At 40.3% G+C, this 24,989-nt stretch overlaps 1 protein-coding gene across 2 annotated transcripts in view; it reads right to left on the bottom strand.

Annotated features, from left to right (window-relative positions):
* Positions 1 to 10,882: 10,882 nt before the first annotated feature.
* The window catches only part of LOC122564957 (prolow-density lipoprotein receptor-related protein 1-like), a 41,830-nt gene continuing 27,723 nt past the window's right edge, over positions 10,883 to 24,989 (bottom strand). For both annotated transcript variants that reach the window (XM_043720516.1, XM_043720524.1), the window contains 13 exons: positions 24,017 to 24,203; positions 22,822 to 23,037; positions 21,345 to 21,528; positions 20,839 to 21,040; positions 20,606 to 20,767; positions 20,319 to 20,519; positions 17,832 to 18,366; positions 17,143 to 17,268; positions 16,963 to 17,070; positions 14,904 to 15,137; positions 13,081 to 13,573; positions 12,563 to 12,647; positions 10,883 to 10,970 (listed from right to left, as the gene is read on the bottom strand). In XM_043720516.1, the coding sequence (XP_043576451.1) occupies positions 10,950 to 10,970; positions 12,563 to 12,647; positions 13,081 to 13,573; positions 14,904 to 15,137; positions 16,963 to 17,070; positions 17,143 to 17,268; positions 17,832 to 18,366; positions 20,319 to 20,519; positions 20,606 to 20,767; positions 20,839 to 21,040; positions 21,345 to 21,528; positions 22,822 to 23,037; positions 24,017 to 24,203 (2,754 nt within the window). In that variant the 3' untranslated portion in view covers positions 10,883 to 10,949. The remainder of the gene's footprint in view (positions 10,971 to 12,562; positions 12,648 to 13,080; positions 13,574 to 14,903; positions 15,138 to 16,962; positions 17,071 to 17,142; positions 17,269 to 17,831; positions 18,367 to 20,318; positions 20,520 to 20,605; positions 20,768 to 20,838; positions 21,041 to 21,344; positions 21,529 to 22,821; positions 23,038 to 24,016; positions 24,204 to 24,989) is intronic.

Below are 24,989 nucleotides of genomic sequence, written 5' to 3'. Positions count from 1 at the left end.
GTTTCTAGAGTGAGTTAGAAAGAATGGGCCCAATTTTGCTGAAGTTGAGCTGGAGACAGTCATAGCTTATTCCCATCTTGATACAAGATACTCAATCGAACATAGAACAATACAGCACAGGAGTGGATCAATCAGCCCACAATGTTGTGCCAAACATGACCCAAGTTAAACTCATCCATTCTTTCTGCCCTTGGTCCATATCCTTTCATTTCTTGCATAATCATGAGCTTATTTAAAAGTCCCTTTATTGTCCCTATCATACCTCCTCCACCACCACCCCTGGCAGTGCATTCCAGACTGCTACCAGATTGCTACCACTAAACTTGTCCCTCATGTTTCCTTTGAATTTCCTCCTCTCAACTTAAGTGTGTGCCGCCTGGTATTAGATATTTCAACTCTGGGAAAAAAGATTATGACTGTCAATCGTATCTATGCATCTCATAATTTTATAACTTGTATCAAGTCTCCCCTCTGCCTCCATCACTCAAGAAAAAACAACCTGAGATTTTCTAGCCTCTCCTTATAACCCAAGCCCTCTAATCTAGGTAGCATCCTGGTAAACCTCTTCTGCACCCAGTCTGAAGCCTTCACATCCTTCCTGTAATGTGGCAAACCAGAACTGAACACAATATTCTAAGTGTGGCCTAACAAAAATCTTATACAGCTGCAACATGACATCCTGACTCTTGTACTCAGTTTCCTGACCAATAAAGGCAAGCATATCATAGGCCTTCTTTACCACCTTATCTATTTGCATGGCTACTTTCAGGGAGCTATGGACTTAAACCCCAAGATCTTTCTGTACATCAATGCTGTTCGCAGCCCTGCCATTAACTGTTTACATTTCCTTAACATCTGATCTCCCAAAGTGCAGCACCTCATGTTTAACCAGATTAAACAGCACTTGCCATTTCTCTGCCTATATCTGCAACTGATCTGTATCCTGCTGTATCCTTTGACAACCTTCTATGCTATCCACAACTTCACTGATCTTTGTATCATCTGCAAACTTATTAAGCTACCTATCCACATTTTCATCCAAGTCATTTACAGACATCACAAACAGCAGAGGTCCCAGTATCGAACCATGTGGAACACCACTAGTCACAGACCTCCACCCTGAAAAACACTTTTCCACCTCTACCCTCAGCCTTCTATGGCCAAGCCAATTCTGAATCTATTTGGCCAAGTCACAGTGGATCCCATGCAACTTAGTCTTCTGGATGAGCTTACCGTGAGAGACCTTGTTGCAAGCCTTACTAAAAACCATGTAAACAACATTCACTGCTCTCATCTTCTCCAATAGCTTCCCAACCATCAATGTGAGACTCACCAGTCTATAGTTTCCTGGATTATCCCTATTTCCCTTCTTGAACAGAGGAACAACATTAGATACTGGCCAGTCCTCTGGGAACTCTCCAGTGACTGGCGAGGATTCAAAGAACTTGGTCAAGGCCCCAGCAAACTCCACTTGCTTCTCTCAGTAACCCAGGGTAGCTGCCATTGGGCACTTATCTACCTTAATGCTCTTCAAGTGATCCAAGACCACTTCTTTCTCAATCTCAAAGTTAGCATTCTCCACACAAATCTCACTATCTTCCATATCCTTCTCCTGGGTAAATACTGATGCAAAGTTCTCATTTAAGATCTCATCCACATCCCCTGACTCCAAGAACAATTTCTCCCCTTTAACCTTGAGTGGTCCTGCCTTCACCCTAATTATCCTTTTGTTTTTAATGCATCCCTTAGAATGCCTTGGGATTCTCTTTAACCCGACTTGCCAAAGTCATTTCATGGCCCCTTCTTGCTCTCTTACTTCCCTGCTTTTAGTACTTTCCTTATATTCCTCATGGGCCCTGTCAGATTTTAACTTCCTAAACCTTACATAGGCTTTTTCCCTTTTGACTGAATTCACAACCTCCATCATTATCCAATGGTCCCTTACCTTGCCAGCCTTTTCCTTCCTCATTACTTGAACAAGGAGGTCATTGATTTAAGGGTGGCACGGTGGCTCAGTGGTTAGCACTGCTGCCTCACAGCACCAGGGTCCCAGGTTCGATTCCGGCCTCAGGTGACTGTCTGTGTGGAGTTTTCATGTTCTTCCCATGTCTGTGTGGGTTTTGTCCCACAGTCCAAAGATGTGTAGGTCAAGTGAATTGGCCATGTTTAATTGCCCATAGTGTTAGGTGCACTAGTCAGAGGAAAATGGATCTGGGTGGGTTACTCTTCAGAGGGTCGGTGTGGAGTTGTTGAGTCGAAGGGCCTGTTTTCACATTGTGGGGAATCTAATCTAAACTCTCCTCAGCAGATCTTTAAGCATTTCCCACATGTTAAATGTGAACATGCCTAATAACAGCTTCTCCCAATTAACACTTCCTAACTCCTGCCTAATTCTGATGTAATTTGCTCTTCCTGCAAGGTCCTGACTTATCCTTGTTCATAGAAAAGCAAGAATAGTGTCAAAAGGTAAGAAACACTGGTGTTGCATTTATAAAAATGATAATATGGATGAGGTCAGAAATATGAACTCAAAATAGTGTAACGGAGTCTTATTTGGAAAAGATCGATTTCCTTTGATTTTTTAAAAATCTGTAATCACTTGCAAAGGTCAATGCATAATCAGATCCAGCTCAACAGTGTCAATCAGGTGTGTTTTGCTGAGAGTTAAGCAACTCTGTAAGTAGCTGTAAAGTATATGACAGTTTTCTTTACACACATCACATACCCAATATCATTAAGGACCAAAGGAAGCTTTGCACAATAGGAGGCTCAATATAATTAATTCCCTCTGCCAACCCCATTGTGAAAACCAAGGATTGAAGCAAAACAAATAAGAGGAGCCTAACATCTGGCAAATCCGTGGAATATAATAATCCACCTACTTTGGTTGAATTTAATTGGCCCAACCCTTCTACTTTTGTGAATACACTTAGAAGCATATGAAGAGTAGAGAATGGGTTGTTTGGTCTTTCTAGCCTTTTCCATCATTCAATAAGATTATAGCTGATCTGATTATGGGCTTAAGTTCACATTCACATTCAGATAACTATCAACTCCCTTGTCAGTCAAGATGTTGGTTTGAATGTTAGTCATTTATTTCACAAGGCAGAGTTTTAGAATTAAACAAGTCTTAAATTGGTCTTGCCAGTTTGCTGTCTCACGCTTAAAATCAGCTCTATAACAAAAATATTCTTGTGCTGAGGTTATTGGAAAATACAGCCCAGCTGCCTAAAACTGTTTTATGTTTTAGACTGTGCATTTCATTAAAGAAAAGAGTTCTGAAAGCAAGCAAAAGATCTCTAAACTATTAGAACACTGAAGGGTACCATTTTAAACACAAAGTTGTCAGTCTTTAATGATGGAGAGCCTCTAGACTCAATGTTATCTTACTGTCTCTCTATGGATGCTATCTGACCCACCGTGATCTTCAGCATTTTTTGTTTTCCTTAATCCAAGATACATTGCACCAAAAAATAAAAAGTTTCTTTCCCTTAGGATGATATTTCCCAGGATGTTGATAGTGGTGGACTCAGCAAGTCAAAAGGAAATAGATTGTCTTCTTTTTAAATTGTTGGAAATGCTATCGAACACAAGTGAACAGTGTTCCCCACCACCAAATCGCCTATGGCAACTTTCACCTAGTAATCACCACCATCAAATCAACCATGAGATAAAGTGTCCTGTTGGAGATGATTAATGGTTGGCATTTGTGTAATGTGAATGCCACTTACATCAGCCCAAATCGAAGTTAATCCAGAGCTTATTGACATAGACAACATTCAATCCAAACGTTAACTGCTTCTCTCTCTCTCCATAGATCCACCTGTCCTGTTGTTAATTTCCAGCAGGTTCAGTTTTTATTCCTGATTTTTCAACATGCACAGTATTGTGCTTTCATCTTGGTTTGTCTATGCCATATTGGCTCCTTTGTGGACCACTACAGCAAGGAGATGAAAAGTTATCGGGGTAGATAAAGATGAGATTACAATCAAAATAGCCATGATATCAAATGGTGAAGCAGGTGTGAGGGGCTCAGTGCTACTCCCAAATCAGATGCAAGATGGATGAATCCTCTTCTCCCATTCCTGCTGTAAGGAGATGTCCTTTACTCTGGCACTAAGCAGGCAATTTAATATTCAGAAGTCATGACCTCAACTTCAGAGAATGATATCTAGTTCAGTAGTATTTACACTTAACTGGGAAGATTGTGCTGACAATCATGTCTTGCTGTTCCACAAATAGTCAGAGTATATAAACTCCTACTCATACCTTGTTCTCTGGAATCTGCTTTCACAGCCTCGTCCCCTTTCCTACTAAAGTCTCGTGGTCCATGTTGGTACCAAACATCTGGCTCTTTACACTCCCCCAGAATGATACTCTATCTATTTTGTAAAATCTTTGACTCTAGCACCATGCCACTCTGGAGTCACGTTTCTGGCTGCTAATGTGCCTCTCCGTTCCCCTGGCTAAAATAAATGATGTACCGGTACTGCCTTCCACCCCCTTTTTAAAGCTGAACCACACGTAATGCTACCTCTAACTTGCCTCTGACTGCATTTCTCAGCGGAATCATTACTTCATCAACATCTAAAGCAGAAAACCAAGATGCAACTAAAATCGTCGAGGGACTCATGCATTACCTGCCTAGGTCTCTTGGATTGCCTGTTGGTCCCCATTCCTTATCGGTCCTCACATCCCTAACGCTGTTGTGTGACCAAGTTCCTAAATACACCATATACTTCGTCCTCTACCATGTAGATACACAACTGTAACTCCCGCAACTACTCAAGTCCTGAAGCTTGGAGCTCAGATGCTGATACTTTGTTTGGATGTGTTAATCAGGGACACATGGTGTATCTATGATTTCCCACATGCCACTGGCTGTCTTTTCCATTCGGCCAAACCACCCTGTCATATTTTAACTGTAGCAATGATTTTTTTAAAAATGGAGTAGCTTCCTACCAACAGCATCTTCCACTGCATCAAATTAGAAGTTGAGTATCAGACAATGAAGAAAATAAAGCAAACAAACCACTTTGTCCCCACCTCACCAAACACCATTAATCAGATTCACTGTTTGAAATCGCTGACCCACTTCGGTTTATACTCTTTGGAGGTATAGTGCAAGAATGAGACTGAATTGAACACCCTGTCTAAGGCTGGAAGAAATTCAGCTCTTAGAACAGTAAAAAAAGTTGCATTAGCTACAGGCTACCATTTGAAAGATATTGACATGTAATTCAAACCCATTCTGATTGAAATCTCCATTCCACTTGTAATTATGATTTTTGGAACCTCTCCTTATTTCCACAATTGCCTCCAGCCCTACAACCCTCTGATGTATCAGTTCTGCTCTAATCCTGCCATCTAAAGTAACTCAGATTTTAACTACTTCATTGCCAGCAGTGGCTTCAACTACCTGGGCCCCAAAATATAGAATTCTCTCCCCAAACCTCTCACGTCCCTCCTTTAAAGACACTGCCCAAAACATACCTTTTAGACCAAACTTACGGTCATTTGCCCAATGAGATGCCATCATTTTTTGTTCACAATCCCTCTGAAGCATTTTGGCACCTTTACCGACATTACGTTTTGAATGTGATACAGATACAAATTATTGCAATCAATGTTGTCATGTCTCTGAAGTAAGACTGGAAGAAAATGCCTGCATTGACATTTATTCTGAAAGTATAATGTGGATGAAAATAGACTCCAAGGACAGTAAAAGAAAGTGGTTTAATTTTAGAAAAGATCCAGTTTTAAAGGAATGAGGAAATAGTTAATTGAATAGCACAAGAATAGCTTCTGAGAGTGACAAAGCACATTATAGGAAAGATACAATTCCTACCAATGACAGGGACAAAAATAATGACAGCACCTAAGCAGTAGTAAAGGATGTTAAGCAAGATATAAAGCTTAGTGTTTAATGCAGACCTTCAGTGGTAGACAAATGAGAATTGAAGAGTAGGGCAAACTACTTTAATTTATTATTCGCTACAAAAAAGTTGATGGAATAAAATCTGTTTAGTATACTCAGGGGTGAGACACAATTTTGTTGTCATAGCCTCTGACCTGCCTGAGGAACATCGTATTTACCGGGCTGTTATAGACAGTTTTCTGGGCAATGGAAACTCCCAGCATGTTGAGTGTGTGGGAATCGGACTGTAAAGCCATTGCATGTCGAGGAATGAGGTCATTTCTATCACTTGTTGCCGATTGATAACTGGTCAGATTGGATTTATCTTGCTTTTTGAGGACAGCACTTACTTGGGCAAATTGACATACTACCAGGTAGCTGCCAAGCTGTAGCAGTATTAGAACAGCTTGATGAAGAGTGAACAATGGAATTAACACTGGATCTCCTTAAATCAAAACCAGGAGTAGTAGTGGAAATTTCCAATAATGCATTTCCTTAAAACAATGAGAGTCTTAATTTTTAATGGCTCATTCTTTGGGGGCAGAGATTGATTGCAATCATTAACAATGAGCGAGGAGGGGTGACTCAGCACTCTCTCTTTTGAATCTCCCAAATGGATCACAACATAAAAGTTTAAGTTTTGAACACTACTTACTTTTAGTGGCTACACTTCCTCCATTGGAAATGTAGTTAGCTGTTTCCATCGTGAACAATAACAGAGGATGCAATGGGCAAGAAAACTCAATGTCTCAACTTCCTCAGGTAGCTAAGGAAGTTCAGAAAGGATTCTTAGCAATTTTCATAGATGCACCATAGAAAGCATCCTAGCTTCTATGAGCATCACAGCTTGGTATGGCAACTGCTCAAGGCCGCAGCCAACCAGAGTCGTGAACACAGCCCAGTCCATCTCCCAAATCAGCCTCCCATCCATTGACCCCATGCATACTTCCTGCTGCCTTGGGAAAGCAGCCAGCATAATCAAAGACCTCTCCCACCTTGGTTCAAGTCTCTTTCACTATTTTCTGTTGAGAAGATCAAAGAATTTGAATACATGCATGATCAGATTCCAGAACAGCTTATTCCCTGCTTTTATCAGACTTTTGAATGGACTTCACAAATGTGAAGTCTGATCTGTCTCTGCCCCTTCTGTGGTAACACCATCCCTCACTGTCCTGCTACCCTGACATATGGTGCAATCTGCCTGCATAGCATGCAAAGCAACACTTTTCACTGCATCTCAGTACGTGACAATAAATTAAACAAGACTAATTACAAAGTTTTCTTGAGCAAACAATAAGACAATTTTATTACCTGCTAACTCAGTGAAAAGTAAAGGTGACATATTTTGCTCCAGAGGTCCCAGTATCACATCAGCTAATTTGATTCACTCCACACAATATCACAACAAGGCTGGAGGCATTAGATACTGCAAAGGCCACAGACCTTGACAACCTTTTGGTAATGGTATTGAAGACATATGCTCCAAAATGTATGGCACCCCTAGCCATGTTCTTCTTTTATAGCTATAATGCTAGCATCTACTGAGCAAATTGCCTGGGTTTATCCTATACACAAATGGAGGACAAATCCAAATCAGCCAATTACTTCAATCAACTCTTGATCAGCAACAGTGCTATCAAGCAGCACTTGCTCACTGATGCCAAGTTTAGGTTCTGCCAGGCCACTCAGCCCTGATTCAAACAGACAAAAGAGCTGAACTTTTAAAGTTAATCAGACCCTAAATGTAAACAGTTTCTCTCTCCAAAGAGGTTGCCAGATCTGTGGAGTTTCTCCAGCAGTTTATTAATTATGTGTGCCTATAATTGGCTTCTGTATTTTGATTCCCAAAATTATCTCCTCATACCCAATCCCTGTTCTTTTTCTGCTCTCATTTGAATGTGTCACATTCCTGATGAAGGGCTTATGCCTGAAACATTGACTCTTCTGTTCCTCTGATACTGCCTGAGCTGCTGTGTTTTTCCAGCTTTTGACAAACAAGTCAGGGTTGTTGTGCACCTCATATTGAGGGCCATGACTCCTGCTGGGTTAATATTAGTGGCAGTAAATATTTTCTATTCAGGGATGTTATGACACTCTGGTGCAAGTGTAACTTGAACTTGGGTCTTTGGACTCAGAGGTAGGGATGCTACCACTGCATCACAAGAGTCCCCTACCAGTGGCAATAAAATAGGACCATTAAGGCAGCATTATTGGGCCACTGGTGTCAGTGCAACTGGAAGACCACTCACAGGTCTCCCACCACAGTCCACAGAAACTGTAGATAAGAGCATCCATTGGCCACTGCAAATGGCTCCAGATTCCCAAAAATTGGGGACATTTTCTGGTTCCAAGAATCTACTTGAAAGTGTCAAATGGAATGGGTGACCTGTTGTATGGCGAGTGACCATGGATTTTCAATTACCATATATGCAGAAGGTGCTGCCAGTTAGAGGAACTGAAGCTCAAGTTTCAGGACAAGAGTGATTAGATGTAGGTGCAAAACAGACTCCAGAGTGTGGTGAATAGCCTGTTCAGGGAAGAGGCGATACTGCAGTTTAAGGGACTTGAGGCAGAAAAGGAATAGGTGACATTCAAACAGGAAGTTGAGAATCCCATGGGGTCCTGCTCACAGATTTCCAACTTTTGAAGCTGAAGGTGGTACTGAAATCCATAATGGAATAGAGAGCCACAATTGGAGCAGCATGAACAGAACTAAAGAAAGGAGTATTTACACGGATGGAGGAGATAGCTACAAATGCCCATGACTCCAAAATGGTACAATAGTACCAGGAAAGAAAAGTTCAGGAGTTTAGGGCATTCTTCTGGGGAATGGTGACCAGCTAGCCTCCTAATGCACGTTAGGATCAATGAGTTAAATCAGGTCCCACAGCCAAAAATTTAGGCAGAAAAATAATCAGAACCTAAAAACATGGTCAGCTGGAAATTACTCAGTACAATATGTAATGGATTACTGAAGGTGGTTAAGATTCAGAATGCATGGCTGGAAAAGATGGTGCAGGCTTGGAACATGGTTCTAGAGTAGGTGGCATCTAAAAGAGAACTGGAGCTGCATTCATAGCAGGAAACTTTGCTGGTGTGTTATTGGGAGGCCCTTAGACTGTGGTAGCAGTTTGAAAACTGAATATTAAATACTGGATGCTGTACATAATACTTGAATGGTCATGTAGCACAAGCTGAAGGCAGCTAAAAGAATTTGATGCAAGTTTTCAAAATCATGGAAGGGCAGGAGAAATTTTATTTTAAGATGCTTTAACATGTGGAAAAGGAGGCACATATTGGTGATTTGCAAGATTAGTAAAAGTTTGCCTCAGGTCTGGAATGCATTGTCTGCAAGTGTGGTGGAGGCAGGGTAAATAGAAAGTAAGGGTATGGTGAAGGTTGAATAACAGTTTTGTGCATTTGAAGAGTTGGTGCAATAGAGTCAAATGGCCACCTCCTACAATGTGAACCAGGTAGACGGAGGTCTTTGAACCCTGTAACTGTACAAAATTAGATAAGCAAGAGAAAGTTAGCATTGGGCAGGAGTGTCTTTGAATTAGAATCCCTGTAATGTAGAAACAGGCCTGTTGTCTCAAAGTCCACACCAACCCACCAGACCCCACCTCTTTCTCTTCTCCTCTCCCCCCACCCCCCATTTACCCAACCTACACATCTGAACACAATGGGCAAGTTAGTAGGGATAATCCACCTAATCTGCCCATTTTGGGATTGTGGGAGGAAACCCATGCAAACACAGAATATGTCTAGAGTTTGCACAGTCACCAGAGACTGGAATTGAACCTGGCTCCCTAGTGCTGAGAGGCAACAATGCTAACCACTAAGCCACATGCACAATTTGGTGCAATAGAAATTCTGCAAAACAAAAATGTGACCAATGGTTTCCCAGCTGCTTTCATAGTATGCATGACTATTAGATGCAGTTAGGGAAGGTTGAAAAAGTGATTCAAATGAGTTTGATGAATTCAGTCATTAGTTGCATACAAATGCTATTAGAGTCAAACAAAATGCATTAAAACAGGCAGAAGGATTAAAGGCAGTTAAGTGGCATTATCTACATAATAGATAATGTAAAGGGGCAAGTGGCAAAACAGCTCGTGGACAAGTTAACTAGAAATTTCTGTAAATTAAAAATCCAGAAAGTAAATATTTGATTCTTTATTTGAAGGTGCATATTGCTCAACTAAAGCAAGAAATTTTGAACCAATAATTCAAAGACTATTCCAATTGGTTATTAACATTACACCTTGTGTAACTTTATGGTAGTTATATGGTGACATCAAGTTTAGACTAGTTTTAAGTGTCAACATTGCTTAATTTTTTTTACTAAGAGGGAAAAGCAGTGTCTTGGAGCAGCATTGATCAAACTAGATGCAGTCCAGTTAAAGGGTCACTGAAACTTAGTTGACTTAAACTTTTACTTAAGTAAAAGGGCAGCATTACATTAACCTAGTACCTCAATTTACCTGCATCCTACAAAAACTAAGAACCATGCAGGCAGGTTACAAGACAGCAAAAAAGGAAAATGTGGATGTTTGGACACCATTCTGTGTTAAAACATGTTAGAATGGAGTCTTAAGTTTGAGTTTCCTCAGCCATGAAACGCATTTGTTGATTGGCTTTGAGCACCACCTTGGGGAGATCAAGTGAACTGCAGCTAATTCCACGGTATTTACTTTCACCCCCAGAATTGGGAGGTGCCAGTGTTTGACTGGATCAGTACAAAGTTAAAAATCACAACACCAGTTCGTCCAACAGGTATTTGTAAGCACTCTTGAGGTGCTGCTACTTCATCAGGATCTTATATCCATAACCACCTGATGGAGTAGCATTCTGAAAGGTAGTGCTTCCAAATAACCATGTTGGACGATAACCTGGTGTTTGATTTTAAAACTTTGTACTTTTTCCCGAGTGTAACTTAGGAATGAAGTGCAATACATCAGAAGGTATGTTTCAGCAGTTTATTTAAGCTAAAATAAAATTTGAAACAAGGGCAAAAATATTTCTGTAGGCTTCAATTGGTTGTCTGTGGCATCTGCAAAACAAAAAAAGTTGCTAGAGTTAATTTTGACATCTTGACAGTTGATTTTACATGTGGCAGACATCACAGGAAGTTCTAGCACCAAGTATAAATGCATCAGGGTAGAGTGGTTATTGTATTACTAACTAGAGGCGAGGGAATTTAGATTTAAGCACATGGTTGCATCTTTAGCTCAGATCCTAAAAAAAACTTACATTTGGAAACAAGTGTGAACAGCTCAATTATATACACTTCACATGTACAGCACACAGGAGCTGGATTCAGCCTTCCAGTAGGGATAAAAGGGGAGTGATTAGGCTCTAATGTAGTGCCTTTTGTGCCACTCAGTACAATTAATCAGGAAATAATTGCAAAGTGATTAAACCAAACTATTCACATCTTGTGAATTTGTAGCAGAGCTGACCAGAACTGTCAGCCCTCAACTGACATGCCAAAAATCTATTTATTGGTGAACTAAAGGGCAGGAGGTACTCCATCCCAGGTGGTTCAAGAACCATTTCCCTCAGATTCAATATTGAAACTGTTTTCTAGTCACAATGCCCCTAACTTAATGCCTAGTGGTGTTTGTAGGTGAACTGTGAAGGACTCTGGTTACTAATTGGCTATGGGGAAGTCACATCACTACTCTTATTGGTAGAGTGTTCCAACTCCCATTTGGTGGGTGGGTACAGGTGAAGGAGAAATTCAGAATTAAAGAATAGAAAAAAAAAAGTATTGCATAAGAGGTGCCTTTTGGCCCACCAAAACTATGCTGACATGTGCCTTTATAAACTAAAACATGTCTCTGGTCTGTATCCTCCTCCCTATTTATGCATAAAGATGCCTGAAATGCTGCTTTTGTAACCACCTCTCGCAGTGCCTTCTCAGCACTTTCCACCCTCAATTTAGCACCCCTCTTGAAAGGAATCCTCAAGTAGACATTTTACAGGGGGTAGTGGGGGAAACTCATTACCCATGCCTCAATTGAGAGCCAGAAAACCACTCATTAGATAACCATTCAAGTGAAAATAAACCAAGTTTGTCCAATCTCTCCTCAGGTAAGTATTCTTTAAACCAGCCAACAACCTGGTAAATCTTCTGTAGCTTCAAGCCTTAATATCCTTCTGGTAGTGTGGCAACCAGAACTGTACACAACATTCCAGATGTGTCTGAACATTTACACCTGCACCATTATTTACGTTTAGACTATTCCCTGATCAATAAGGCAGCAAGCAGACTGCATTCTTGACCTATCCAGTTAGGAACTGGAATTTGTATACAGATCCTGTGGGAGGTTGATAAAAGGTGGTCATTTACTTTTATTACTTCACCCCCTGCATTAGGCCTTCCAAAATAGATCATGTTGCATTTGTTCAAATTAATTCCATCTCCAGCCCAACTTGCTGTACCCTCTGGCAGTTCTCATTATCTACAGCTATCTCCATTTTGGTTGTCTGCAACAGTCATCTGGCCACCTACAATCTCCTTAATAGTTTATATTAAAAAAACAGAACCATGCAGAAGTTTTCCCTACAGATTTGGAATGGGAACCAATCCATTGAAATAAACAAGTCTTAGTAGGAGTTAAGTCCTCATTTTTGCATCACCTCTGGTACTTCTACAAAAGCCTCATTCCTGAAGGTCTGATTCCCATGGCTGGTTGTAGTCTGTTGCAAGTTGGCTCCAGCTCTCCTGCAAAGATAATTTGCATTTTTTAAAAAAACTGTAAATAAATTCTGCCGTGAACCTAAAAGGATAATTGGTAAGAAGAAATCTGGTCTCAATTCATCGATCAAAGTATTTGTCATACCTTAACTTTTGGCTTATCCCATTCACTGAGCTAAGATGTAAACTGCATTGAGTCACTTCTGCTTTTAGCTGCAGAGTTTGGAACATGCAAAATCTACACTTCAGGGGAAGTAGCTAAACAGGTTAACATGGGCCAAGTATTACTAACTTGTCTGGGTGATATGGACAAAGTTTGTCCAAAACCCATTCTTACCCCACTCATTCATACTAGGAGGATGTTAACAAGATGTCATGGAACCAGATGGAGTTACCATTCAAACAACAGTACATAGTTTCCAGAGAAACTGAATGAAATTCTTAATGAATTAAAACAAACCTTTTTGCAGCTCTCTTTTTGAAGGCGATTGTCCCAATAGCAACAAGGAGGACTAACACAAGTATTCCCAAAATGACAATGACACTAAGTCCTGGCATCTCTTCATCTTCACAGAACCTTCCAGTGTACCCTTCATGGCATTTGCACATAACCATGTCATTGGCTATAAAGCACCTCCCATGCATGTTACACATCTCTGCTGTACAGGAGCTGGATCGTCCAGCACCTTCTGTTGCACTGAAGTTACCCATTTGGCTGGTGGAGACATTTTCTGTTGCAGCAGAGGCAGTAGCATACTGCAGGGAAACTTCATGACTATGTGCAGTTGAAATTCTCTCTCTATCACTGGAGGAGATTGAATGATTTTCTGAAAGGTATGTGTCAGTAACTGGAAACCATTTTGAAGTAGTTGAGTGTTCTTGATCAGAGGGAGAAACTGAAGATCTAGGAAGTACATATGTTGTCAGTGCAGATTGTTCCCATGTTCTATGACCTATAGAAACAATGAATTAGTTCAGAAATTCTAAAAGAATTCACATCTCTACAGTAAAGTCTTGCTAGAGTCTACAAGATGGAGATCCAAGGTTTAAGCAAGATTTATGATCTTGACATTACTGGTGTTTTTCCCATTTGGATAATGGAGGTATTGCATTTTGATAACAAGGGCAAGACTTGTACAGTTAAATGTACAGGCTCCTGGGTAGTGATGTAGAACAGACCTAGGGAGTCAGGTATATAAATTTTTGAAGCTTGCATCACTGGTGGCATTTAGCATCTTTGTCTTCATTGCCAAGACCATTTATTGAAAAAAAGTGTTGGGGCAGCATGTACAGGAAGCAGTACTTAAGTAGAGTTCTGGTTGCCCTGCTATGAAAAAAGGTGATTAAGTTGGAGAAGGGTTCAGAAAATTATAAGGACAGTCAGAAATGGAGAAGGAGTTTAAAAAATAGGCTGGGACTTCATGAGTGTTGGATGTTGAGGTTTATAAAATCATGAGGGGTACAGGGAAAAAAAAAAGTGAACAACAAGGGTCTTAAGGTGAGAGAGTGTTCAAAACTGGGGGCATATTTTTTTTTAAAGAGAGGACAAAATTTGAAGACATGAGGGGAAGCTTTTTCCACAAAGGGTGGTTCATGAGGAAAATGGTGGACACAGGTACAATTGCACCATTAAAAAGACATTTAGATAATTACATGAACAGGAAAGATTAGCAGAAACTAACAGGCAAGTGGGACAAGTTTAGTTTGGGAACATGGTTGGCATGGACAAGTTAGGCCCAAAGGTCTGCTTCTAAGCTGTATAACTGACTGCCATTTAGAATAGTATAAACCCATGTTGGTATGTCTGGAGCTCAGAGCAAGTTGCCTCTTAAAGTGCTCACTTGTTTTATGATTTTTCTTTCAGGGCAAATGAGTGGCACTGAACAGTCACTATTTGAAGTTACTCAAGTTGAGGTCGCCTTATTCTATTTGTTGCAATGAATTTCCTCTTCATAACAAAAAGATCTGACTTTAGTGATATTTAATAGGAATTGAAACCCGGAATTAAAGAGGCTGTATATTTAAAAACATTTAACAGCTGGTAGGTGTACAAAATTGGGACCAGCATTTGAGAATAATTGAGGAGTTACCTGGCTATTGTAAACTGAAATTGCAACCAGACAAGAATCCAGTCCATTTAATACAGTTTATCCCATGCATACAGTGGGATTAGTCACAAATCCAAGATTGCTAACACATTCATAGTACCTAATGATTAGTCAATATACTCATTACTAGAAGATTTGCAAATCTGTTCCAAAGCAAAAACAATCCTTTACTTACACTCCATTTCATCAGATCCATCTGCACAATGCTTTTTGCCATCACACACTTGTTCATTCAAAATGCAGCTCAATTGATCTTGGCACTGCCAAGTCTCAGGTTGGCACTCTATGGCTTCACACTTGCTGCCATTGGTGAGCAGATACCCTGTTGAACATCTGCACGATCTTCCTCCTGGGTACGCTAGACACAAGTGGTCACAACCTCCATTGTTCTCCGAACAGAAATTGAACCCTGTAATTTAAGATAGCGATGTGCTATTTGGAAATATTTACTTCTACGAACACAACTGCAACCATGCCTGGGACTAAAGAAAAGCCCATTTTTCTGCTGAAATGGTATGTACACTAGAATATATTTTTACTTCAGAAAGTCAGAAATCTAACTTGTGCAGTAATTGGAAGTTATATCAAAGCAACTACATTCAAAGCACTTGTAACATCCATGGTCTTCAATGGAATTTATTTGTTTACATTTGGGTAGCACATTATGTCAAAAATCAGCATAATGAATTGTAAGTGTAGCACTTAACTGTCACCTCCCATTTAGCCTACAAGTGCTTATGTACAGTTGTGTAAACTTGAAAGTTAGCTCAAAATTATGTAAATAGTCTAATTCTCAATTAGAATGTCTAATTCTAAAGTGCTTAAGTGGTCTCCTGCACATTTAAAAAGTTTTGCAATATTTAATGCAGCATTGGTGCAGTTATCCTTCCTGCTTTCAATTCTCAATCCTTTGACATTCACCAAGTTCTTATCTTACTGCTCAAGGTTACATTAAAAAGCTTTTAAAATGTGTAAGAGTCAGATGTACAGCATAGAAACAGACCCTTCAGTCCAACTGGTTCATGCCAACCAGATATCCCAATGCAATCTAATCCTACCTGCCAGCACCCAGCTCATGTCCCTCCAAACCCTTCCTATTCATATACCCATCCAGATGCCTTTAAGTGTTGTAATTGTACCAGCCTCCACCACTTCCTCTGGCAGCTCATTCCATACACATTCCACCCTCTGCACGAAAAAGTTGCCCCTTAGTTCTTATCTTTCCCCTCACCCTAAACCCATGCCCTCTAGTTCTGAACTCCCCAGCCCCAGGGAAAAGATGGTGTCTCTCTTTACCCTATCCATGCCCCTCAATTTTGTAAGCCCGAGGTCATCTCTCAGCCTCCGATGCTCCAGGGAAAACTGCCCCAGCCTGTTCAGCCTCTCCCTGTAGCTCAAATCCTCCAACCCTGGCAACATCCAAGTCTTTTCTGAACCCATTCATGTTTCACAATACCTTTGAGAGAAAGGAGACCAGAATTGCACACAATATTCCAAAAGTGCCCTAACCAATGTCCTGTACAGCTGCAACATGACCTCCCAATTCCTGTACTCAATACTCTGACCAATAAAGGAAAGCATAACAAACACCTCCACCTGTCCTATCTACCTGTGATTCCACTTTCAAGGAGCTATGAACCTGCATTCCAAGGTCTTTGCTCAGCAAACTCCCAAGTGTCCAAGTTCTGTTAAGATTTGCTTTCCCAAAATGCAGCACTCATTTATTGGAATTAAACTCCATCTGCTACTTCTCAGCCTATTGGCCCATCTGGTCAAGATCCTGTTGTAATCTGAAGTAACCTTCTTCACTGTCCATCACACTCCACTGGTCACAGGCCTCCAGTCTGAAAATACAACCCTCCACCACCCTGTCTACCTTCGAGCCAGTTCTGTATCCAAATGGCTAGTTCTCCCTGTAATCAGTGAGATCTAAGCTTGCTAATCAGTCTCCCATGGGGAACCTTGTCAAATGCCTTACTGAAGTCCATATAGATCACATCTACTGCTCTACCCTCAATCCTTTTACTTCCACAAACAAAGTTTGAGAGAGATGTTTTCCCCATGCACAAAGCCATGTTGACTAGCCCTAATCAGTCCTTGCCTTTCCAAATACATGTACATCCTGTCCCTCAGGATTCCCTCCAACAACTTGCCTATCACTGAAGATCTGAGGGATATGGGCAAACCTCAAGCAAACATCTACTCCAGGCCATTTTATTATACGGCAAACTGACCTTGTTGCTGCAGTCTGTTGTATACTTTCAGGCCAACAATTTTCTGCTGTACTTCAAACCACAGTTGCTTCTTCTGTCCAATCATGTTGTACCACATCCTTGTGTAACCTATCAAACAGAAGTTTTAGTTATGTCACTGACCACAGGCTACATTTGAAAATCAGTTGAAGTTTAACTTACCATTGTTTACAGTTGTCCAGAACAGAGTGTTCTCCCCATACGCAAAGACAGACTGGGCTTCAAGACCTGCTTGAATTTCTCGAAATTCTGAGCCATCCAACAGGACACTGTCAATAACATTGTGATCTATAAAATGGGAGAAAAGTTACTCCAAGACAATGTTTTGAGCTGCTCAAAATATTAGCTCACTATAAAGTGTACACATTTTTACTATAGTAAAAGTCAGATTGGAGACATATTTGAAGCCAAGCCATGATAGATTTGAAAAACAAAGCTTGAACACTACATCTGGTCTGAACACTTCATTGGACTTTACTATTGGCATATACAATTGAAGATTGGTGCACCCAAAAAAAAGTCCTACTCAAATTCTCAGGGATCCTGGAAGAGAGGCATTAAGGTATAGAAGTTACCACTTTCAGCCAGATGCCCAGAAACAAAAAATACCCCAGGAAATATTAACCACTGCTAACATTGTAGCTAGAATAGGGCTCCCCAGGTTGCCAAGTTGGTCAATGCATTTTTAAAGACTTTGACTTTTCCTATTCTACTGGAATTAGATCCAAAAAGTAGCCTTCAAGGCACAGTTCTAACCTACTGCACTTTACATTGGCCCAGCTTTAATTCATTTGGCATTTAGTGTAAACAGAGGAGACTGTAGTTCAGTTGATTCCTTCAGCAATACCTACCCAGATCAATCCAATAAAGCCGAGTACCCGATTCTGCAATAAGTAGACCTGTGGGGAGGCGACACTTTTTCCAAAGTACTTTGCGCTTCTGGCCATCCATTTGGGAACATTCAATTCTTGGGCCAACTTTTTGGTCTTCTAATCCCCAGTCAGAGAAGCACATGATACCATTAGGTGGATATAATGAAAGTGAAGTTGAATGGTAGAGATAGTCTATCAGAACAAGTCTGTAAGCACCATTTCCAGATGCCACTTCAATTACACTAGGATTGCTGGTGATCCAATAGAGATTGCCACTCAACCAGTCCACAGTCAGTGATATGATACCATTAACCTGAAAAATCCTTTGCATAGAGGATGAATTTGATCCTAGCAAAACTTTTCCAACAATGCCTTCTTCAGAATCTGAAAAATAGACTAATTTGTCTTTCCAGATATAATCGGCTGAGGATACTTGATTGTTAATTAGTTGGTATGCTACATGCTCTGGCAAAGCCTTTAATCCTGTATCTGGCTGTAGGTGTCTCAAGTATACCTGGTGAGGAAAAAATACATGCATCACAAGTGGACTAAATGGCACTGATAAACATCTTCAGCTTTGAAGAAACTAGAAGAGATCATCTTTATATAAAGTCAAGTTACTTGACCCATCATGCCCAAGAGAAAAAAGCTTTACCTGGGATGCACAGTAGCTTAGCGAAGATAACTTGTACATGAATGTACCCTGAACCAATGCTGCACATCAGAATGGAGTACAGAAAAGTTTAACCTGAACACAACTAGTTACAGATAAGAGTAAATTTCAGCTTGAAAAAAGTGGTAATAACGACATTTGTCTCATTAACAGATCAACAATGTCAACCCAACTAGATAAATGCAGAGTTAGCCAAGTTTATAACAGGAATTCATATTGCCATGCCCATTGTTGGAATGCGACAGGGTGGGCTGTATCGGTCTTCATTTGACAAGAAAGCCAAACATATAAAAGATAGATTCATGTTGCAGTGGCTTACATTTTCAGCTTATGCTTAAACCAAGGAGTTGTGGTGGCTTGATTAAAAACCTTTAATTCTTGACCACTGTCAGGCCAGTAGCCATCCACTGGTCAGTCCAGCTAGGTACTTTCGTACTAGTTTAGCTCAAGACCAAAGACAAAAGTATATAGGGAACAAACAAGTTCTGACCTGCAAATGAAACCTAGTCCAAGCCATTTTGTTTATCCTTTCAGATACATAAAAGGTTGGTTTAATCTGATCTTTATATACCTCTTGCAAATAGTCAGATTTGTCTGTTTTTCCTCCAAAACATTTTACCTCATTTTTGAACTGAGCAAATTTTCAGAGCACATTGTATTGGTGTAATGCAACTGGACAAAGATTGTAGAACATGTTTGAAGCCTGTGTTACAAGTAATTTTGCCTTTGATCCTGATGTTCAGTAGCCTACAGTCATTTGCACTATATAGCTTTCTAATTTGGATCATTTAACCAGACAGATTCCCCCCATATTTTGGGGAAAATTTATACCCACCCTTACTCCACATCCTCCCGCACTGGAGATTTCAAAATTGGGAGAACTATGAAATAGAATGTTGAAGTGATTCTTCAGTAACCATATGGTCAGTTTAGAGGTAGGGTTGGGTCAGAATGCAAAGCTCTGAAATTTGACAGCTTAGTCATTGATTCCTATCCAGGTTTAGGAAAAAGTTTTGCAGGTAAATGGGAGGTATTTTCAGCATAAAGGTCACTACAGCTCAAATGTCAGTATAATTCTGATAAGTTCACTTTAGAAATACGCAACTCCATTAGTTTGGTTTTACTTCTGTAAAACAGTTGTTGCTTTGCCTTTACAAAATTGGAACTGGGAGAAAGAGGACTATAGATCAAAGTGTGGTGCTAGAAATGCGCACAGTCAGGCAACATCCAAAGATCAGAACAGTCAGTCAATATTGAGCATAAGCTCATCAGGTTATTATAGAAATGGTGCCTTTTCAATTCAGAACCAAGCCACTTTGGTCAGATTTCTATTTTTAAAGTTTGTTCTGCTCAGTCCATTTTGGGATTTTTTCTTCTACAACCTTCAATACAAAGCTCTTTTCAGGTTGAGCAGGTAAGGAAAAAAGTCAAACATGAGCTGCAGTGGATCCTATGAAGGATTACAGCTGCTCGTGAAGTACTGACCAATATAAATAAGCCAAATTCTGTTCCGGTGACCCTAGTAACCGTGCTGAAGCCTAGCAAGTTAGAACAAGCTTATTTTCTATTGGTCAGTTTGAATTTGGTCATCCAAGATGGATCAGACAATTAAATTGAACAGACAAGCCAGCCCCCGGTATCCAGACTAACATTTCAGGAAAGGTGGTGTTATTAACTTGCTATTCAAATTGGCTGCTATGCCTGGTATCATTTACTTGGCAGGGAGGGGAGGGGGTTGTAGATAACCTACACAGTTTGAAACTGTAGGCATAAAAAAGATGCTCAATTCTTACCTGAAGGAGGACAGTGGGAGAAATAATGAGAAGGAAAAGTTCATCATCAGATTTCAAGCAACTTATCCCATCATCTGCCAGCAACATTCCCAGTGCACAGTGACAGCTTGCCTTCAATCCTGGGCCCAATAAACACAAGTGCTTGCAGCCCATTTTTTCACAAGGATTATACACCTGTGGCTGCAGAACTTCGTGCATCACCTGCAGGTAAAAAATCAGGTTTCCTTGTTTTTCATTCAACACTTTCACCACTCAGATTTTCCCTTCTGCCATAGTGATTTCTCTACCTTTAATCCATAAGGTTGAACATTGCGTTTCCAGAGGACAATTCTGTTCTTTCCCAGACGGTCAACTTTCTGAACAGTTCTCAGTTCCACATCGGTCCAGAAAATTTCATCTTCAAATAAAGCTACAGCAAATGGTCTACGAGTATGGGTCAGCTGAAAAATCTGACAAGAGTAGTTATTGAACACCATGTTTTAGTGAGCTCTAAGCTAGATAGTTTTGTTAAAGCTCCTACCTTTATATTTGAGCCATCTAAATTGGCCACACCAATACAATGCAGTTTACTATCAGCCCAGAGTAGTTTCCTGCCAAGTGGATCAATGGTCAGACTAGTTGGCCAACCAAGTCCACTTTTGATAAGGAGTCTTCGGTTTGTTCCATCCATTCCTGCTCTCTCAATGTGGGGCTCACCTCCAATCTCAGCCCAGTACATCAGCCTATAAAATGGTATAGTACATGGAATTTATTACTGATTATGGTATATGCCTTAGGTTTTGCTCAGCCTTGCTTTGATTTGTAGCTTCCAGACTTTCAACACTGCTGGCATTTGAGTAACCGATAGGTTAAGGACTACTTTTCTGCCCATTGATTCAGGGTGCAATTAGTTAACTTCAAAAATGTCAAGTGTCATTAACATCAAGAAATGCTAAGTGTGCACTTAACACTAAATTGATATTTTACAATCATTGGTCTTTTCAGACTAAAGTAGCAAGCAAATGAAATTTGTTATTGAAGACTTACCCATTAAGTGGCTGCAGGACCAAAGAATGAGGTTGGTCAATATCTGTATCAACCACAACTGTATATTCCTGGGATCCATTCAGTGTCATGTTTAATTTGGCTGCTAGAATATGGCTAGCAACTCCATCTGTCCAATAAATGTTTCTGCCTACCCAGTCAACAGCCACACAATCAGATTTTATTCCTGCAGAGAGATTTTAAAGTGAGTTGGTTGAGAAACTATGCTTAGACTAATCTTCATTTGAAGAGGTCTTAAGGGTTCCTTTGATTTTGCAATTCACCCAGTCATTATGACATTCCTTCACCTCTACCTGATCCAGCTTTCCCAAATCACTTTTACTAACCCCCCCCCCAAATCTTAATTGTTACTAAGTTTCTTCCCCTCACCCCCAAATCCCCAATCTGCCACTAAGTGCCCTTATTTCTTGCACTCTTGCAAAGTCCTTAAACTGGAGCTTCTAGCAAGGCACAGCCCAGTAATGGTTCTCCCCCCACCACCATCCTGTCCCCAACACCCTCAAAATCACCTCAAAAGGTTTCTTCCCCTAATGTAATCTAGTTCACCAGCATTTATAGTCCTTTAAAAGGATAGTTTTAAATCATTTAATTCTAGTTTATGGATACTGCCCCCTCCACAATGTGCAATTCTATAGATTCAGGAAATACACAAATTGGAAATAGTTACATTGGCATAGATTCAAATTGGAAAGGTGAATGGGACAGCTTGCTCCAAAGTTTGGAGCACAAGTAACATTGTACTGATTTCACCTTTTGATTTGTACAGCTGATTTATAGATTTTAATGAGACAGCAAGCCAGGAATTGAATTGAAGTGTTAGTGCACTCAGGTTTGGACATTTGATTCCTAGAGGAATCTGGATGGCACAACTAGCCATGATTTGTTTGAATGAATTAGCTGATAAATATTTGAAATTTGAAGATGGATTTGAGATTGTGTAAAAGCAAAGACCAACACCGTGTTCCCAAATCACTTTTACTAACCCCCCCAATCTTAATTGTTACTAAGTTTCTTCCCCTCACCCCAAATCCCCAATCTGCCACTAAGTGCCCTTATTTCTTGCACTCTTGCAACACCGTGGGCAGCACAGTGGTTAGCACTGCTGCCTCACAGCGCCAGAGATCTGGGTTCAATTCCCACCTCGGGCGACTGACTGTGGAGTTTGCACGTTCTCCCAGTGTCTACGTGGGTTTCCTCCGGGTGCTCCGGTTTCCTCCCACAATCCAAAGATGTGCAGGTCAGGTGAATTGGCCATGCTAAATTGCCCGTAGTGTTAGGTAAGGGGTAAATGTATGGGTGGGTTGCACTTCGGTGGGGCGGTGTGGACTTGTTGGGCTGAAGGGCCTGTTTCCACACTAAGTAATCTAAAAAAAGTACTGAAAACCTGGAACTTAGAGCTTTACCTACATTAGGTTGATTTTAAATGCAAACTAAAATAGAGCTCAATTGATAAGCTGACCTTTGATTAGTGTTCCTTCATCTTTAAGATCTAGCTTCATCCACTTTATACTTTCAGAAAAAGCATCAACCCAGAAGATTACTTTTTCCTTCCAGTCATAGTCCAGGGAAAAGATGACAGTTTTGAAAACTTCAGGCAGAATGTCTTTTTCAGCACTGTGCAATCCATACAGCAAAATATCATGGTGAATAGTCACAAGAATAACTGGCTCAGCACCTAATATTTAAAAACAAGAGAAAAGCAGTGGGCAGAAGGTGGTGAAACCATGAAACCCTACAAAATCTCAGGTATCAGCCATTTGTTTCAGATCAATGAAGGAAGATGACTTTGTACCAAACAGAGATTACTAGACCAAAACAAAATTCAGTTCAAGATATTGATCCCATGACACCTAGATAAGATTGTCATAGTTTAAGGAAGAACAGTTTTAGAAATTTAATTCCAATCAAGCAAGAGTAGATTAACTTATTAGATAATGGAATCATTAGCAGGTATAGTGGAATTAGAAGCTATTTTTTGTAAATTGTCAAGTGTGCAAGTTTACTGGCTCTACATAAAGCAATATAAACCTGACAGGACACAAAGATGGGTCAGCAAGAGCATGCAACACTTTACGCCAATTCCAAGGAATTAGAACATTTTAAAAACATCTGGGTTGCAATGGTAAACGTCAAGCTAGTAATTCAGATTTTAAGGAACACAAGTCAACTTTACATTTGCTTTAACTATGGTGTTTGCAAGACATTTAAACCAGATGACAGTTCAGTCTCATTCCAAAGTAGTATTTTCCACAACCCAGACCTATTTGCAAGCACTCAACTGAGTTCTCATCACAACACTTGAGATTGTGTCTTTAAAATTGCCATCTGTGGGTTTACAAGAAAAAAGTCATAACTCAAGAGTTCAGGGTGTCTGAAATATCAAGATTAGTGATGCAGTGCACATCTCCTGTCCCTGAAAGGCATATGCATGCTTAGACTAGCAGTGTCAAGTGAGCAGGTGGACAGCATCACAATGGATTAAGGGCACTAGGTCAGCTGTATCCACAGGGAAGTCCCAGTTACTGGATAGTTGGGAATGATAAAAATGGTGTTCAAATAGAAAGTTGTCTGGTATACTGGGACATTGAACCAAAACAAGCATCTCCTAGTAGTTAGAAGTTTGTGTCAGATATGATCAATGCATTTGTTCCTACCTGTCACCTTACAACTATATCCATCATGGTGGAGCAGGAAGCCAGAGTGACAACTGCAGCTGTAGGTCCCATTCATGTTCAGACATATTTGGCTGCATGGTCTGGTCAGCAGTTCTTTGCACTCATCCACATCAATACATGTGTGGAAGTCAGTCATGAACTTAAACCCAGTCTCACAGCCACATTTCTGTAACAAAGTTAATCCTCAAGTTATTACAAACACCTTTAAACCACCAAGAGTTGTAAACATGCTGGCAAGCCTGCAATTTTACATTGCGCTTGCTGCAAGTCATTAATAGTGGGATAGCACTCGTCTTGCCTAGCTATACAGTAGCCAGATTCAGATAGGAATTGTACTGTGCATTGCTTGTATGCAGCTGGTTGAGGTGTGCCAGGTATTCTTCAGCAAACCATTGTTTGGCAGTAGGTAAGGAATGCAAATTAGTTTGATCATAGGATGGACTCACTCTTAGCATTCACTTGTACCTATTTTGCTGCTGTTTACATATTTTTTACCTATGCTATTTAGCAATGTTATCTGCTTATATTGCTCATAAGACAAAGCTTTTCTCTATGCCTCAGTACATGTGACAAATTCAATTCAGTTGAATCTGCCTATTAGTGCTAAAATGGTGACCAATGATTTTGTGGCTTCTGCTGGGCTAATGAAGGGAGGTGCACTTCACTGCTTCACCTGAGTTTTTCCCCATTGGGAGACTTGCAGTTCATTAATCTTCTGATTTATCAGAATCTGCTAATGATTGAACCTATATTAACATTAGGCAGGTAGAACCTGCCACGTAGCTAAAACACTTCAGGGCTCAAATCTGTTTTGCTGTCATGGTGGACAAGCAAGTTGCTATTTAGCATGCTGAACACTGTTTGGGAGGATTAGAGTCTGGTCAAACTCACCCAGGATTGCTGCTCTTGTCACTGGATGTATAGTCTTCAAAAATATACAAGCAATGTGTGG

Source organism: Chiloscyllium plagiosum, chromosome 2 (genome assembly GCF_004010195.1).
Source record: "Chiloscyllium plagiosum isolate BGI_BamShark_2017 chromosome 2, ASM401019v2, whole genome shotgun sequence".
NCBI classification, from domain to species: Eukaryota; Metazoa; Chordata; class Chondrichthyes; order Orectolobiformes; family Hemiscylliidae; genus Chiloscyllium; species Chiloscyllium plagiosum.
The sequence above is the reverse complement of the archived record's forward strand: the minus strand, read 5'-3'. Positions and strand labels throughout refer to the sequence as shown.